Source organism: Choloepus didactylus, chromosome 4 (assembly GCF_015220235.1).
Source record: "Choloepus didactylus isolate mChoDid1 chromosome 4, mChoDid1.pri, whole genome shotgun sequence".
Lineage (NCBI taxonomy): Eukaryota > Metazoa > Chordata > Mammalia > Pilosa > Megalonychidae > Choloepus > Choloepus didactylus.
In genome coordinates this window covers 120,628,741-120,644,109 of record NC_051310.1, presented here as the reverse complement: position 1 = coordinate 120,644,109, position 15,369 = coordinate 120,628,741, and the positions used below count along the sequence as shown (strand labels likewise).

The 15,369-nt window shown below is 33.6% G+C and overlaps 1 protein-coding gene across 7 annotated transcripts in view; it reads right to left on the bottom strand.

The window, feature by feature from the left end:
- SLTM (SAFB like transcription modulator) overlaps window positions 1–15,369 on the bottom strand; it is a 42,777-nt gene that overhangs the window by 23,728 nt on the left and 3,680 nt on the right. For 4 of the 7 annotated variants that reach the window (XM_037833835.1, XM_037833839.1, XM_037833837.1 and 1 more), the window contains exons 3-5: window positions 7,414–7,499; window positions 4,434–4,631; window positions 3,491–3,538 (exon numbers count right to left, since the gene is read on the bottom strand). In XM_037833835.1, the coding sequence (XP_037689763.1) occupies window positions 3,491–3,538; window positions 4,434–4,631; window positions 7,414–7,499 (332 nt within the window). The remainder of the gene's footprint in view (window positions 1–3,490; window positions 3,539–4,433; window positions 4,632–7,413; window positions 7,500–15,369) is intronic. The other 3 variants (XM_037833836.1, XM_037833838.1, XM_037833841.1) reach the window with 1 other exon arrangement.

The window sequence follows — 15,369 nt, the reverse complement described above, 5'->3', positions numbered from 1 at the left end:
CAGAATAGGGGTATGTTGGAGTTCTCTGTATGGGGTTAGTAGTTATTTTTGTAATTATCCTGTAAGTTTGAAAATATTTCAGAATAAAAAAGTTTAAAATTAAAATAAAAAACAGAAACAGAAAAATTCCCTTAACACTGTACATTGAAAAGGTCTAGAAACAATGAGCCTCGTAGCAATGAGCACCTCTAGCACCCAGACTGTTGTCTTGAAATACCATTTACCAAAAGAAATGGCTGATTATAGATGTAGAACAGGAAATGGAATATCTTTACAAACCAGAAAGCAAGGAAGTTATCAAAGACTACTAGAATCATACTGAAAGGACTCAAGAGCCAACTTTAAGAGGCTCTCACTAGCTAAAGATGGAACAATTCATTAACAAGGATAATAACTGAAATGGACTGAAATGCATTAAACATACTTAAATCATGAGTTTAAAATGAAACCAAGGGGGAAGAAAGGAAAACCAAAAAAACTCACTGGTCCCTACTGGAGGATGCTAGTAAACCAGCTCATCATTCTGAAAATTAGTAATTAAAAGGATAGAATCAGACATCCTGTCTTTCCTATGTAAATGATAGCCCTGGATAACCAAATAGTAGATGAGGGAAAGTTTCTCTACAGTAATAGCCCAGCTAATAAATAAAGAAAAGATGACAGAATTAGAAAATCAACATTTTGCAAACCCTAAAGAATGGGCTATGGATCATCAATAATTGGTACCATCCCCACACATACAACCAGATATTATGTGCCTCCAAATGGAATACAACATTACCTATGAAGTAGTTGTGAAGTCGGGGGTTGGGGTGGGGGTGGTGACCCTGAATATGACAGCAAACGTCTATATCCTACAACAGATTTAGCAATTTATAGGAAATACAGCGACCAAAGGAACATGTTGGATAATACCAGAGGGATATAATCAGTAAAATCTATACTGGATGTCTGTTTTCGTAAATATTTTTATCGAAATACAGCCATGCTCATTCATTTATGTATTGTCTGTGGCTGTTTTCATACTACAATGGCAAAACTGAATAGTTGTGACATAGACCTTATGGCCTGCAAAGCCAAAAATATTTACTCTCTAGCCCTTGAAGAAAAAGTTCACCACAGTGTGATTGTGAAGACCTTGTGGATCACACTGCCTTTATCTAGTGTATGGATGAGTAGAAAAATGGGGATAAAAACTAAAGGACAAATGGGGTGGGATGGGAGGATGATTTGGGTGTTCTTTTCTCACTTTTATTTTTTACTCTTGTTCCGGTTCTTTCTGATGTAAGGAAAATGTTCAGAGATAGATTGTGGTGATGAACGCATAACTATGTTATCATACGGTGGACAGTGGATTGTATACCATGGATGATTGTACGGTGTGTGAATGTATTTCAATAAAACTGAATTTAATTAAAAAAAAAAAAGAAAAAGTTCACCAATCCCCACTCTATAGGACACATTACTCAGTTTTTTCAGTAAATAAAAAAGAAGGAAAAAAGATGGTGGGAAAACAGATTAAAAGAGACTTAACAGACATTTTAATCAATCACAATGTATAAACCTTACTTATATCCTGATTCAAATAAAAACTGTAAAGAAAAAAATCTATGGACAATCAAACATTTGAATACTACTTGTATATTTGATATTAAGGAATTACTGTTAAAATTTTTTATTACAAATGATAATGTAAAAAATAAGAGTTTTCTTTTAGAGATCCATACTGTTTTCTTTCAAGTGAAATATGATGTCTGGTATTTATTTCAAAATAATACAGAAGAGGGAAGGCAAGTGGAGGTATAACTGAAAAAAGAAGGGCAATGATAATAGCTGAAGCTGGGTGAAAGTTAAAATCCATATAATATATTCATTAAACATGTTTAGAAGCATTAGATCATGATGGGACCTCGATATATTTATCATGTTTCTAGATGCTCCACTATACATTATTTAGAAAAAGGGAAAAAGTCCTTATTACTTAAAAGAAAATTTCTCTAAACATGTACCCTCCCTATATTTTGATACAATATGGCAAAAATCTTGCCCCCTTATGACAAATAAATAACTAAATAACTGTTCTTTCACCATCAGGATAGAATGGGAACAAGGCCAACCCTAGCCCACAAAAATGGTTTTATGGAAATTAGAAAAAGGTACCCATTCCTTAAGACATTTTACTTCCATCTGTTAAAATTAAATTTTTTTACAATAAATATAGTAAGTCTACTATGTGAACAGGAACCCTTAAATATGGTGCCATCACACAATTCACAACCTGCATAACTGTAGGGATGGCCCTAGATCTATGTTAAAAGGCAACTGCCAAACAAAATGAAGGGCTCAACTCCATCTTTTTTTTTTTTTCCTTCTTCTTTTTGCCAGACAAAATGAAAGGCTCAACTCCTTCTTTTGGCAAATCAGGGATGAGGTGCTCCCCCAGTGTCCCAATGTGAGAGTTAATCTTCCTCAACTGTTGTTTTATCATGGAGAAATGAATGTAATTGAGGTTGGGATGGGCGGGCAGGTCTATAGATTTTAGCCATCCTAACGTTTTCTTCCTGAATATTCCAAATGATCAGAAATAGTTCTTCCAGAAATGCAATTTCCCTCCACTGCAATAAACACAGAGAGCCAACATACAGTCTCACCAAAATTTGTGGCTCACCAGCATTTCACAGGCAAGAAAGCTGCAGGAAAGAAGGCATGACCAGAACAGAGGCAATCAGCTACAAAGTCCTATGAATATGACCTACTCTGCATATTCTTCTTGTAAATACTTCAGGGAGGAAATAATATATCTAATCATTTTTTCTCAACCTAGGAAACAGACAGGAACCCCTATATCTATGTGAAAGTGTACACTTTAAAGAGAGTAAACAAACAAGGGATTCTCAGGTACAGATCTGAGAAAGAGACAGGTTAATTAAAAAAAAAACAGCATTGCAGAAATTGATACATAAATGTTCATTTATAGCATCTGTAAATCATGTTTTAAAAATGTACACTTTGTATATCATATACTGAAGAGCAGTCATTTTCTACACACACATACATACTAAATTTCTAAACTAGAAATTTTTATCCTTTTTATAGTATACCCACCCTAGGAATGTTAAATTAATAAAATCTTAAATAAAGCTTTGAAAAGGATATTAGAACTTTTAAGTGTTTTATTTTACACCAAAGTGATAGAAAAAAATCAAGGAGTGCAGACTTCTCAAAAGGCTAGTAATCAGTTATGCTTTATAGAAAGGACGGAATTTTTATTTTTCTTCTGGAAATAATCGCAATTTCATTTTAATAATTCCCAATTACCTTTCTAGCAACAGAAATTTCTGCTGCCAACAGTGTATTTTGTATACACTATATAAATAATCCTACTAAATTTAAGGCAGTTTTATGAATTCAAGAACTAAGAAGTCAAAGATTCCTTTTCCAAGCCCTTCCACCCACAACATCAAATTCATAGGGCTAAACGTAAACTTACTTGGGCTGTTAGAAAGGTATCATCTTCACCTTCTTGAGCTTCAATTTCCTAAGTAAAAGGGTATACAATAGCTTTGCTTTACAAAATATCTGGGTAACATGAGAATGCTTTTATACTTATATCTGATTATGATTTGCCTTATGTTCTGCACAATGCCTATGATACTGTGAATACTAAATCAATGCTTAGGAATTCATACAATATTCTTTATGCCAACACAAAAATAAGTCACACTGCCAGAGAATAAAAAAAAAATCTTTCTTGAGGCCTTCATTTATTAGGCCATATTGAAGGAAAGTGTTTCAAGCATGAATACTAACAGCACTGACTCCCTAATCCATTAATTTTCTTAAAATGTATTAAAATACTCCAAAGCAGGACAAATGACATATTTCATTCAAAGAAAATATTTGAAAAATTATATGCTTTAAAATTAAACTTTAATAAGCAATTTCCCATCCTTGATAATAACCAAAAAATGCAAATTAAAGCAACAATTTACACCTACTAAAGCAGCAGAAGCAAAAAAAAAACACCTACCACCAGGTAATACTGGCAAGGTCAGAGTGAAAATGGTACACTCATTCATAGTGGGGTAGAAAAATATAAAAGTCCAAAATAAAGGAGTGGGTATTAGACACAAAGAAAGCAGTCTAATAAATTATGACATAACACACAAGGGATTATGAAGCCACTATGACATGTTACGTGAAAGCATAATATAGAATAAATAGCAACTTATAGTCTGATAACTACTATATAAAAATATATACGTATGTGTAAGATAATAGGCAAAAATTTAAAAGGTCACCTTAAGTGGTAGGATTCTGGGTGATTCGTATAACTTTAAAAAATACTGACGCTTCCAAATTGTACTAGAAAAAAACTACTTATTTAAAAACTTAATTTATTTGGGTCATGTTTTAGAAAACTGGCTAAAGACCTGACTTTCGATGTCCTCTTTTTCTATATCTTCTATTGCTTCTGCCTCTATTAATTCATGAGCTCTCTTGTTCTCTTCAGCAGAAAGTAACTCCTTGGAATGCACATTTTCTTCTTCGTTGTCACCAAATTCTTCAGAGTCCTTCAGTTCATCATTTCCATCTTGTTCATGTGCCTCTTGATTCTCCAATTCACAGTCCTTTTAATGGTAAGAAAATTTGGTACAACTAGAGGAAAAACAGCGTTGGCTATCCACCAAAAGTTCTTGGTCAATTACATCTCTAAATGTTTTAACTTTTATCAAATTTTGATATAACTCTCATAGCCAAAGTTAATTTTACCTTACATATTAACTGTGCCTTTAAAAAATAGAAAAGGTCCAATACAAAAGTCATTAAACCACACATTCAAGTTCCCAAATCTCTCCCAATGAAATACACAATAACTGAATAGCTATTAGAGATGCTCTCAAGTTCTAGCTGGCTAATATTTACAAAGCCACATTCTAGGAGCCACTCAGAAGATATGGCTTCAAAAAAAAAAAAAAACAAAAAAAACACCACTTTTCTACATGCCATAGTTTGATTTAACTTTAAAGACCCTGAAAATCTTATTATAACATACTTGATTTCTAACTAATTATAGGGAATTCCCAAATGCTGCATCAATGTCTGCTCTTGAAAATAGGCAAAGAATTTAAATTTATTTGGTTTGAAATTTGTTACTGTGCCACAGTGCTAATTAGGCAGGGAAATATAGGTTGGGTTTGGCTCTGGGAATGAAGAAGGTTTGTTTGCCCTTCAAAGTTTCTGGGTACATAGTACTTCAGTGGAAACGGAAAAACAGCAATCTGCTTTTTTCCTTTTTGATTAACTGCAGAGAGAGGGTTGAAAGCAATGAATATTCCTTCCTCCTTTCCTATTCTTATGGTACATCTACTAGATTTAAGAAAAGGCCCCTGGGTTAAAAGAAGAAAAGGGCAGAATCATGACTATTAAGGATTCACAGCTCAACTGTACTGAGGAACAGAAGTTTCTACTGTGAGAGGTGGGGACAGAAAAAGAATATGGCTGTTTTGGAACATGGAGTGCATGGGGAGTAGAACATCTCTGGAAAGGTAGGTCTGTCCAATCTCACCACAGTGTGAGTGGGGGAGATACTGGGGGATATAAATGAAGCAGTTGATTCTAAGATGGTAGAAGAATAGGTACAAATCATCATCATTATCATCATATCATCATCAAGGGAATTCACCACTGACAAAACCACCTATTATGAAGTGCCATCTTTGACCATTCTCCTCCCTTAGTCCATGGAAGCAATTCCTCTATTATTCAGATACATATGCAATAGGTGACATTACCCAGCACTACTATATAAATTCCAAAATTACCAAGTCTGGGAGACAAGGTAAATATATTCACTTAATTTCCATCAAAATACAGGCTTCCAAAGTAAAAAAAAAAAAAGAAAAGAAAAAAGAAAAAAGAAAAACGTAAAGAAAAACTGAACAAGAAAGTGAATCAAATTTAAATAGGATAAAACAAACAAACAAACAAACAAAAAAACACCTCTTTTGCTTTTCTAGATGCTAAGACCAGATAGTTGGTCATTTAATAATAACACAAAGTTATCTTTCATAACACAAAGATATATCTTTCATATATATCTTTTGAATAGAAACATGTATCTCCTGATGACTTTTCAAATGACCATAGGATTTTTATGAACTTCAGAGGTGAAAGAAAGGCAGATACTTGACAATTAGAAAGTCTTTTTTTTTTTAACTATGTCATATTCTTTTTCCAACTTATGGACAATTTTTGTCTAATCATACACTTACTAGTGAAGACAACTGAAGAAAATAAGAACAAGGAACAAACCTAATGCAAAGCATAACACGAAGATAACAGAACACTGAAACTGAAGAGTTCTTCAATGCTCCAATGAAAGCTGATCACAGACATTCAATTGTCAATTTTAATGGGTCCCTGGATAAATACTTCCTAAAATTATTTGATTTCAAGGTTAACTTCTCAGCCACACACTTCTTTCTTTTCATACCTGCCCTCAATGTGCAAGGTGCAAACTGTAGGAAGTGTGTGTGTATGTGTGTGTGTGTAATGGAGGGAGGGTACAAAGTGGGGGAGATGGGAAGGTGTATGGACATGAGTTGATTTAGTGGTGAAGCATGCAGACATTCAGAGATGTTATGACAATATGGACTAACTGTACACAGAAAAGGAATATATGAGGTATAAATGTACAAAATATATGAGGAATTAGGCTCATTAAATAATTCCTGCAAACGCCACAATACTTAAGACCTAAAGATCAGTAAGTAGCAAATCATTTTCATTAAAACGAACACAAACAAAACCAAACTACAGTTAAAAGTAACTTGTTCTATATTTGTAGTATACAGAACTGCCAATAACCTAATTAAAAGTACATACTATATTTTTCTTGCTGGTCAGTTTTGAAGTACATTCCTTTTTTGCCAAAAAGGATATGGCTTATTAATCTTTAAAGGGGAAAACAAATTTCTTACTTTGATCCACACCAAATAGCAACACATCAACAATTTTCTCCCTCCATTTTAAAGACAACATTATCTAAGTTCTGAATATTATATATGAAAGCTAAATGCAATGGGCAGATGATAAATACAATTAGCAATATCCTTCATTGTGGAACCTTGTCCAGGAATTATCATATCAATTGTGCTGTAGCTATTCCTCTGAACCCTATGTCTCAGATTTCTACATAAAAGTCTGGACAAAGAGACTACTATTTTTAGTTTTATGTCTGATTTAATGGGAAACAAAATTATTTATTGTATTTTGGAATTATGAGTTAATGAGATTGAAAATAATACATAAGTATCTTATTTGACCTACATACTTTAGTGTCTATTATTTCTGTTGACCAAAATACTAGGCTCAAAATAAACACCTTAGCCTGAGTAATTAACACTTTACCTTGACAAAAGTATCATCTTCCACAGAAGCATCTCCACTCAACTCATCTGCTTCTTGTTTTTTACCTGCGAAAGAAGGAAAATGGGCTAACAACCAATATTTTATTACTTTAAGAGCAAAAAAAAAATTCAGAAGTTCACCCTGCACTATCATTCTCCACTCCCAAATCATCTGACAATGCTAATGCCTACTGCTTATAAACCTGGTCACAGCTGTCCCAAACATCACTTTATTAACAATGTCATGCTGTTTCACTAATATAAGCTGTGCAAGTAATTTGAAACCCATCATTTTAACTGACTTAGCATATATGGTACATTTTTCTTCATACTGTTCAAATTCTCTGTCTTCAGTTCTCCCAGAAGAGCAGCACCTTTCAATGGTATTCTACCTGTATATATAGCTAGACACCTGATAGCGAAATTCAAGATCCATATCCCCCACAAAGCGTTCCCTAAGTACTCCTTTTCAATGAGTCTTTCCTGAAATAAAATTCTCACATTGTAATCTACACCTTACAAACCATCAGTTGATTACATGTTGCCCTGTACTCCAATTGTTAAGTACATGTTCCCTCCCCATGTAGAAAAAATATTTCTGAAGTACAGTGACTGCTTTTATGTTTATTTCGTATTTCTCCAGCCTGAATACTTAGCACACTTAACATAATAACTGATCTAACTGATTGAAGGCAAGTAGAAATAACTTCAGACTGAAAACTGTTAACAGCTTCCAGATAGATTACAAGTTTCCTTTGCCCCATTCACATCTTCAAAACTTTGTAAATTGATAGCTGGAACCTTAAAAATGTTTTCCGCATCAAAAAAGTTTCCACAGAATCAACACTAAACATTTATGTTTTCATAATCCAAAATATATTAGAAATACTGTAAATCCAAAATATATTAGAAATACTGTAAAAAAAAACCACAGCTGCTGGAACTTTAGTATTTCTTTTTTAAGTTTCATTTCTTTAGAATGTGAATGCATGCTCTTTTCTGAGGCCATCTAAACAACTTTTCTTTTCCCCGTTGCCTAAAACTGACATGTGTAACTACCTACGTACCTTCAACTTCAGTTACCCTGTAAGGCAGAGGATTTAGCTGTTATGATAATTGCAAAAGAATTTAGGATACTTTTCCTAGTCTCCTCACCAGTCTCTATTTTCTATCTACTCTCAATTCAAACCTCTTTCACCTAACTCCTTTCTGTGAGTGATAAAAGAACAAGATACTGGTCCTTCTAGGTAGGTGAGAAACAAGATAAAGAACTGAGATTATTTTTTTTTTTTACCAAGTAGTCCCTCAGATCACCCTCCACCCCCCATCTCACCCCCCAGGCTTGTGAGAATGAAGTGAGAGATGAATGTCAAATAGGACCATAGTTTAGTGTGGAGTGTGCTTCTTATTTAAAATGCTGATGTTTGCATTCTAGAGAAATCAAAAATTTTGGGTTTGCTATGCCTTTCTTAGGTAAAATTTTGTATCTCTAATTTTACAATTAGTGTCATCATCCTCTTTGCTACCAAATTCAATTTGTATATGAGAATTCTGCACATTGGGGGTGGGGGGTAGAGTCACATGATTACTTTACCCCAAAGTCTAAAATTAGAGTTACTAGAAGGGCAAACACTAAGAGAGTATGTTCATCAGAAATTGCCTACTAATCTATTAAAGAAAAAAAAAAAAGTAGAGATACTCCTTTCCTGAAAAAGAAAACAGTACCAGTACCATGGCATAAAAACTTTAAAGATGCTATCTTTGGGAGAAATAAACTTTTTAAAAAATATAGGACTCCCACCACACCAAACATCAGCAGCATTTTGGGGGGCACTCTCAAAGATCATTAACAAATTCTTTTTTCTCCTTACAATTATAAACTACAATTTGCAAAGTACATTTTTTTTTAAGTTCAGTTCATTTTTCCAAACAACCTGTAGTACATGGGACAGATTATCACAATGAACCTAAGGGGTTAAAGAGCTTGCCTAAGGCCAAGGCTAGAAAATTGTCAGAATTGGAAGCCAAGGCTTCTCATTTCCAGTCTTAAATTCTTTCCACTACATTTTATTATGACCTACTTAAAAGATTTATTCTTGTAAGGAGTAGTTAATTGACTCAATTCAAAGATACTATCTTTGAAATGGCAGCCTTCAGCATAATGACAAACTACATGTACTATACACACTCCATAGCGAATTTCATTTATTTTAGTTTACTTAAGGAAAATTAAATTACACTTTAGCAACAAAACAACACTAGCAGCCACTACCACTGCTTAAGTGGCTTCTATGGGCCAGGAACTAGGACAAGTGTTTATGTACATTAATGCATTATTTTATCCACAAATCTATTCTGAAAATACTATCCTCATTTCACAAAAGAGGAAAACAAGGCCTAAATTAATCAGATAAAAAATCAGTCCATTCCCACTCCTCAAAACCCACAAAACCGTTAGATCTTTGAGTACCACAATGTGTCAGTTGTTTGAAAAGTTGTCTTTTAGTGTAAAGTGGCCACATTTATAAAATTTTTTAAAATATGGGAGTCGGAGACCTAGGGTACATAAAAAGGTCTCTTTCCTATCCCATACTGTTTCTAACAGTAGTGGGAAGTACTGAGCATTTAACATTATCAATTTTTAAACATAAATACTATGAGGACAAGACTTTCAAACATATCCTGATGAAGCTGTATTAATAACTTAATAACCTACTAAGTAATAACCTAATAGGTATATGATGCTTATTAAAACTGAAATTTTATACTAATTTTCATTCCTTCTGTAAACTGTTACTTTGGGCTCCTTTTACACATGTTGAATTAGAAACTAAATTGTAATTTCTTTTTGAAAAAGTACTACCCCTCCCCCATATAAAATGTAATTCACATTTTAAAAAAATCTATACTGTTTTATTACCCAGCCCAGAACCTTGTACAATGCTATATAATTAGCAAATGCTCAAGCATACTTGCTGATTGTTAATGGTTTAAATCTTAAGATTGAATGTAAGCAGTAAACAAAGTTGATTTCTATCCAACCTTGCTGCAATATACCAAACTAGCTTCACACGCAATTCCATCCTGTAGATAAGGACCACAGACTCTTATTTTAATTACACCACAAACTACATCTATAGATCTCTAATTTTTGTGACATCACAGAAGAGAAATAACTTAAAGAAAAAACAAACCCCCATTCAATTCTAATAGGCAACACCACCTATGGCACAGTTTTGCATAGCCAGTAACCATTTATACCACTGTCCCATTTAAACCTATGCTATCAAAGCTCCTACAGCAAAACAGTTTCACCTCTTTTTTCCCTCCAGGAATCTAGCATGTACCACAGAAAACTGAACTGGCTCAAAGGAAAGTCACAGAACCAGGATGAGGGAGCTAACTAAAATTTTAATTAAGACTGCAGTCTGAGGTATAACTTTAATGTTTTGAGGAACAAAACTAGAAAATAACTGGACAACAGAGATAGCCTGAATAACTAAATTTTTAAAAATGGAAGGAAAATTAACTTGTAACTATTATAGTGGTAACATATGGCTATTCTGAAATTACATAAAATACACTAAAATGCTCTTTGCATGATTTCAGATCTAAAGTAAAATGCCAAAGTGAAAGTATATACACTGAAAGAAGAAGACATTAGAAATGCCTCCTTATTTATGCAACATAAGTTTGTACAGGTCCACAGATCCTTAAACAAAACTTTTGGGGACAGATGTATTTCAGAATTAAGAATTTCTAGATCTTAGAAGAGTAAGATGTTACATATACCATTAAGTTTAACTCTCCCGTGGGTTCTGGGACAGCATCTCACAATCAAATAAAGAAATATTTGTGCAGTGAAATGACTGAATATTCACATCAAGTGGACAAAGACCATAAGCTAACTTTTGTCATGAAACTTAAAAACTTTCAATTTCAGAACTTACTGTATTTCAGAATTATGAATAAGGGATTATGGAACATAAATTGGTTTCCAAAGGAAAACAACGATAATATGTTTCCAGCAACCTTTCCCCAACTGCATGCAATATCTTAACCATAGAACATGCCTTGTGCGTCTTGTCTGCACATGTATTTTAGCTTCTCTACTAAACTGATATTTTACTATTGAAATCATGTTATGAAAGGCCTTGTGCATTGTCTTAAACATAGCAATCAACCAATAGGTCACGTCTCTTTTTTTAAAAAAATTCTGCTATAAAAGTAATTCACACGTAATAAATCTGGAAAAAAACAAAAAGTATATTTTAAAAACTCTTAAATTATCTAAAGATAACTGGACTAAACATTTCTGGCATCTATTTATCCAAGCAATTTCAAAAAGTACCAAAACTTGACTGGTTTCTTAATGGGTTACTTTTCTATTTTATCAATAAAAAGAAAATATTCCTACTTAACTCTCAGCACTGTTGCGAGAAAAAATTAAAGCAATGGGTAAGTTTTTTGAGAACTGTAAAGTATCATATAAGACAATTCAGAAACTGAAAGAGGGATGGATGAAAATGATGCTCAAGCTTCAAGCTTTAGTCTAGTTCTTAACTCTGGCTCATATTAGGACTACCTGGGGAGGAAGGCTTTTAGAAAAAACTGATGCCTGGGTCCCCATCAGAGCAACCAAAACTAAATCTCTGGTGTTGAGATCCTGGCATATGAATTTTTAAAAACTCCTCAAATGACTCTAAAGCTGAGTGTAGGTCGAGAACCCCGAGATGAATGAGTATAACTAAAAAACTAGAGTGAGAACACAGGAAGAAAAAGGTTATTGCTTTCAGATTCCCCAGACTAGAATGCAAATTCTATCTACTTTTAACAAAACACCATATGTAACAGAACCTATTTTAGGTACTGAAAAGGAAAATTTAATCATTAAAAGTAAACCCCCCATGAGTAAATACGCACATATAAACACATCTTAGATTAATAAAATGTTTCCTGTGATTATCTCAAGGAGGTAGGATTGTGGGTAATTTTCACTTTTTTATATTTTCTGAGATTACCAATTTTTTTTTAATGAAAACATTTCACTTTTATAATCTGGAAAGTAATACTGTAAAACTAGGGCTACACTAGTGAAATCACTGCCCTCCCCCCTACGTGGGATCAGACACCCAGGGGAGTGAATCTCCCTGGCAACGTGGAATATGACTCCCAGGGAGGAATGTAGACCTGGCATCGTGGGACGGAGAACATCTTCTTGACCAAAAGGGGGATGTGAAAGGAAATGAAATAAGCTTCAGTGGCAGAGAGAATCCAAAAGGAGCCGAGAGGTCACTCTGGTGGGCACTCTTACGCACACTTTAGACAACCCTTTTTAGGTTCTAAAGAATTGAGGTAGCTGGTGGTGGATACCTGAAACTATCAAACTACAACCCAGAACCCATTAATCTCGAAGACAGTTGTATAAAAATGTAGCTTATGAGGGGTGACAAGGGGATTGGGAAAGCCATAAGGACCACACTCCACTTTGTCTAGTTTATGGATGGATGAGTAGAAAAATAGGGGAAGGAAACAAACAGACAAAGGTACCCAGTGTTCTTTTTTACTTCAATTGCTCTTTTTCACTCTAATTATTATTCTTGTTATTCTTCTGTGTGTGCTAATGAAGGTGTCAGGGATTGATTTGGGTGATGAATGTACAACTATGTAATGGTACTGTGAACAATCGAAAGTATGATTTGTTTTGTATGACTGCGTGGTATATGAATATATCTCAATAAAATGAAGATTAAAAAAAAAAAAAAAAAAAAAAACTAGGGCTACCATGTTGGGCTACTCAGGTTGTAGAGTTTATGATGTGAATTGTGCATTGAGGACCCTTTACTATAATATGTGAGGAGTAGAGCATAATTGATTAAATAAATCGATCAATTCCACCCTTTTTAAGCCCTAAGCCATTGTTCAATTTCTGCATTAAAGTCTTTTCTGATTCCACAAACTAACAGGACTTCTTTTTTCTATAAATCCTGTATAATTAGCACTTTATTTTATATGGGCTCATGAAAGATCCCTAGATATGAAAGAGATTGAAGTCTAAAGCCCTCTGCCTCCAATTCAGAATACCTAGAAGGTAACTGAACTGGGAGAAGACTTTAAAGTACTAGGAAATATTACCTATTTCCCCACAAGAACCCTTAACACACACACACACCATATCTGACACCATAAAATAGCTGAAAAAAAGTACAAAAGTGCTTTGGTGATAAACATAATCCACTATATGCAACTACATAAGGCAAATGCAGATTTTAATGGCTGAGATAAAAATGTCCAATTTTGTGAAATGAAGATGAGTATACAACCTCTGAAGCTGGACAAAAAGTTATGAGGCTTTCCAACACAGTAACAACTTTGTAGGAAATAAAAGGATGATGCAATGATTCATGTGATCTAAAAGTAAATATCAGTATGTAAGGGGAAGCCACTAGTGCTTTTGAGAAAGGCACCTTAACAAACTCTTTGGAAGATAGCATAAACTATTAATCTATGATGTACCTGTTTCCTACAAAGAAACATGCAATTAAAATAAGCACTAGAAGAGATATCTTTTAAAGCAGTTGTTAAGATAGCCATCAAATGGTCCTTGGTATTCATTCAACAAATATTTTCTGAGCACTTATGCACTAAACTCTATGCTAGGTATTACAGAGACAGAAGTAAATAGAAGACATTTTCCTTGCTTCCAAGAAGTTTTTAGCCTAATGGGTCCACAAGAAGAAATACCCATGACAACTGTATCCCCCAAAGTCCTTCTAAATGCCACAGGTCTGATTAATATTTGAACTTACTGCAGTTAAAAAGCGGAGGGAGGGGGCAAGATTTCAGTACACTATGATACTGTATTTTATTAAATACATTTTACGTAGATTATTACAGTCTTACTTGAAATATAAATTTTAGAAATCTTTACACCATAAACATTTAATTAATTATAAATTGTTTGTGATATCTTCCACAAAAAGTTAGGTATCAGACATTTGATTAAACTTATAATCCCAAATTATATTTGTTTCTATAGGGAAAAAATCATATTTTACATAGCATTTTGATTATTTTTCAAGCCTACCTTATAGCAAATTAGTTTCAACATTGGTGAGCATTACATCATATGTAATTCCGGATAATGTATTGATTAACCACATAAAATAATTAGTAACTTCTGTTGAACTTTAGAGTTCATTTTAAGGGTTGAAAATTAATAAGAAATATATGATATGCCATTGTCAAGGGGACCAAAAGAATCTTTAAATCTATAATCTCTAAAACAAGGTAATGAGGTGTTAGCTCTACCTGTTTAACAACTTCCTAAACACACACCCAAATAATATGACAGTAAATCTCACTGGGTGAAGCTTTCTTCTAAGTTACTTATTAAAAAGCTTATAACAAAGAGAGTGTAAAAAGACTCAGGAGAAAAGAACCAATCTAAGCTGCAAATTGTTCTACCATATTAACTATATGCAAATAGATTTTACAAATCTATTTGATTATAAATATCAGAACCCACTATAACATTTTCAATATTTACTATAAGTTTGTGCCTGTAAAAACTGGATTTTTAAGCTATTCTATAATACACTTACGAATGCAGATTTCTTACCCTCTAATCTGTCTAAACACAATCATTTTAGCATATAAATTTTTAAAAGAAATTGTGACTCTGCACTTATACTAGAATGAGATTACCTGAGTAATTTCTCCAGGGCCATGAAGCTTCATTTGTTTTCTTAACATTACTTAACTTTTGTTTGCTGAATTAAGATTATCATAAGAATTATTTCTTTTCCTGACAAGCTATATATATGTCACGTCTTGCTGGTGTCTACACAGCTGCCTCTAAAAAATCCCAATCTTTGCTCTTTTCATCTTCTAATAATAATCTGAGCCGAAGAATATCTATAATGAGGGCTTATGAGCTTTCCTGTTCCTTCCCCAT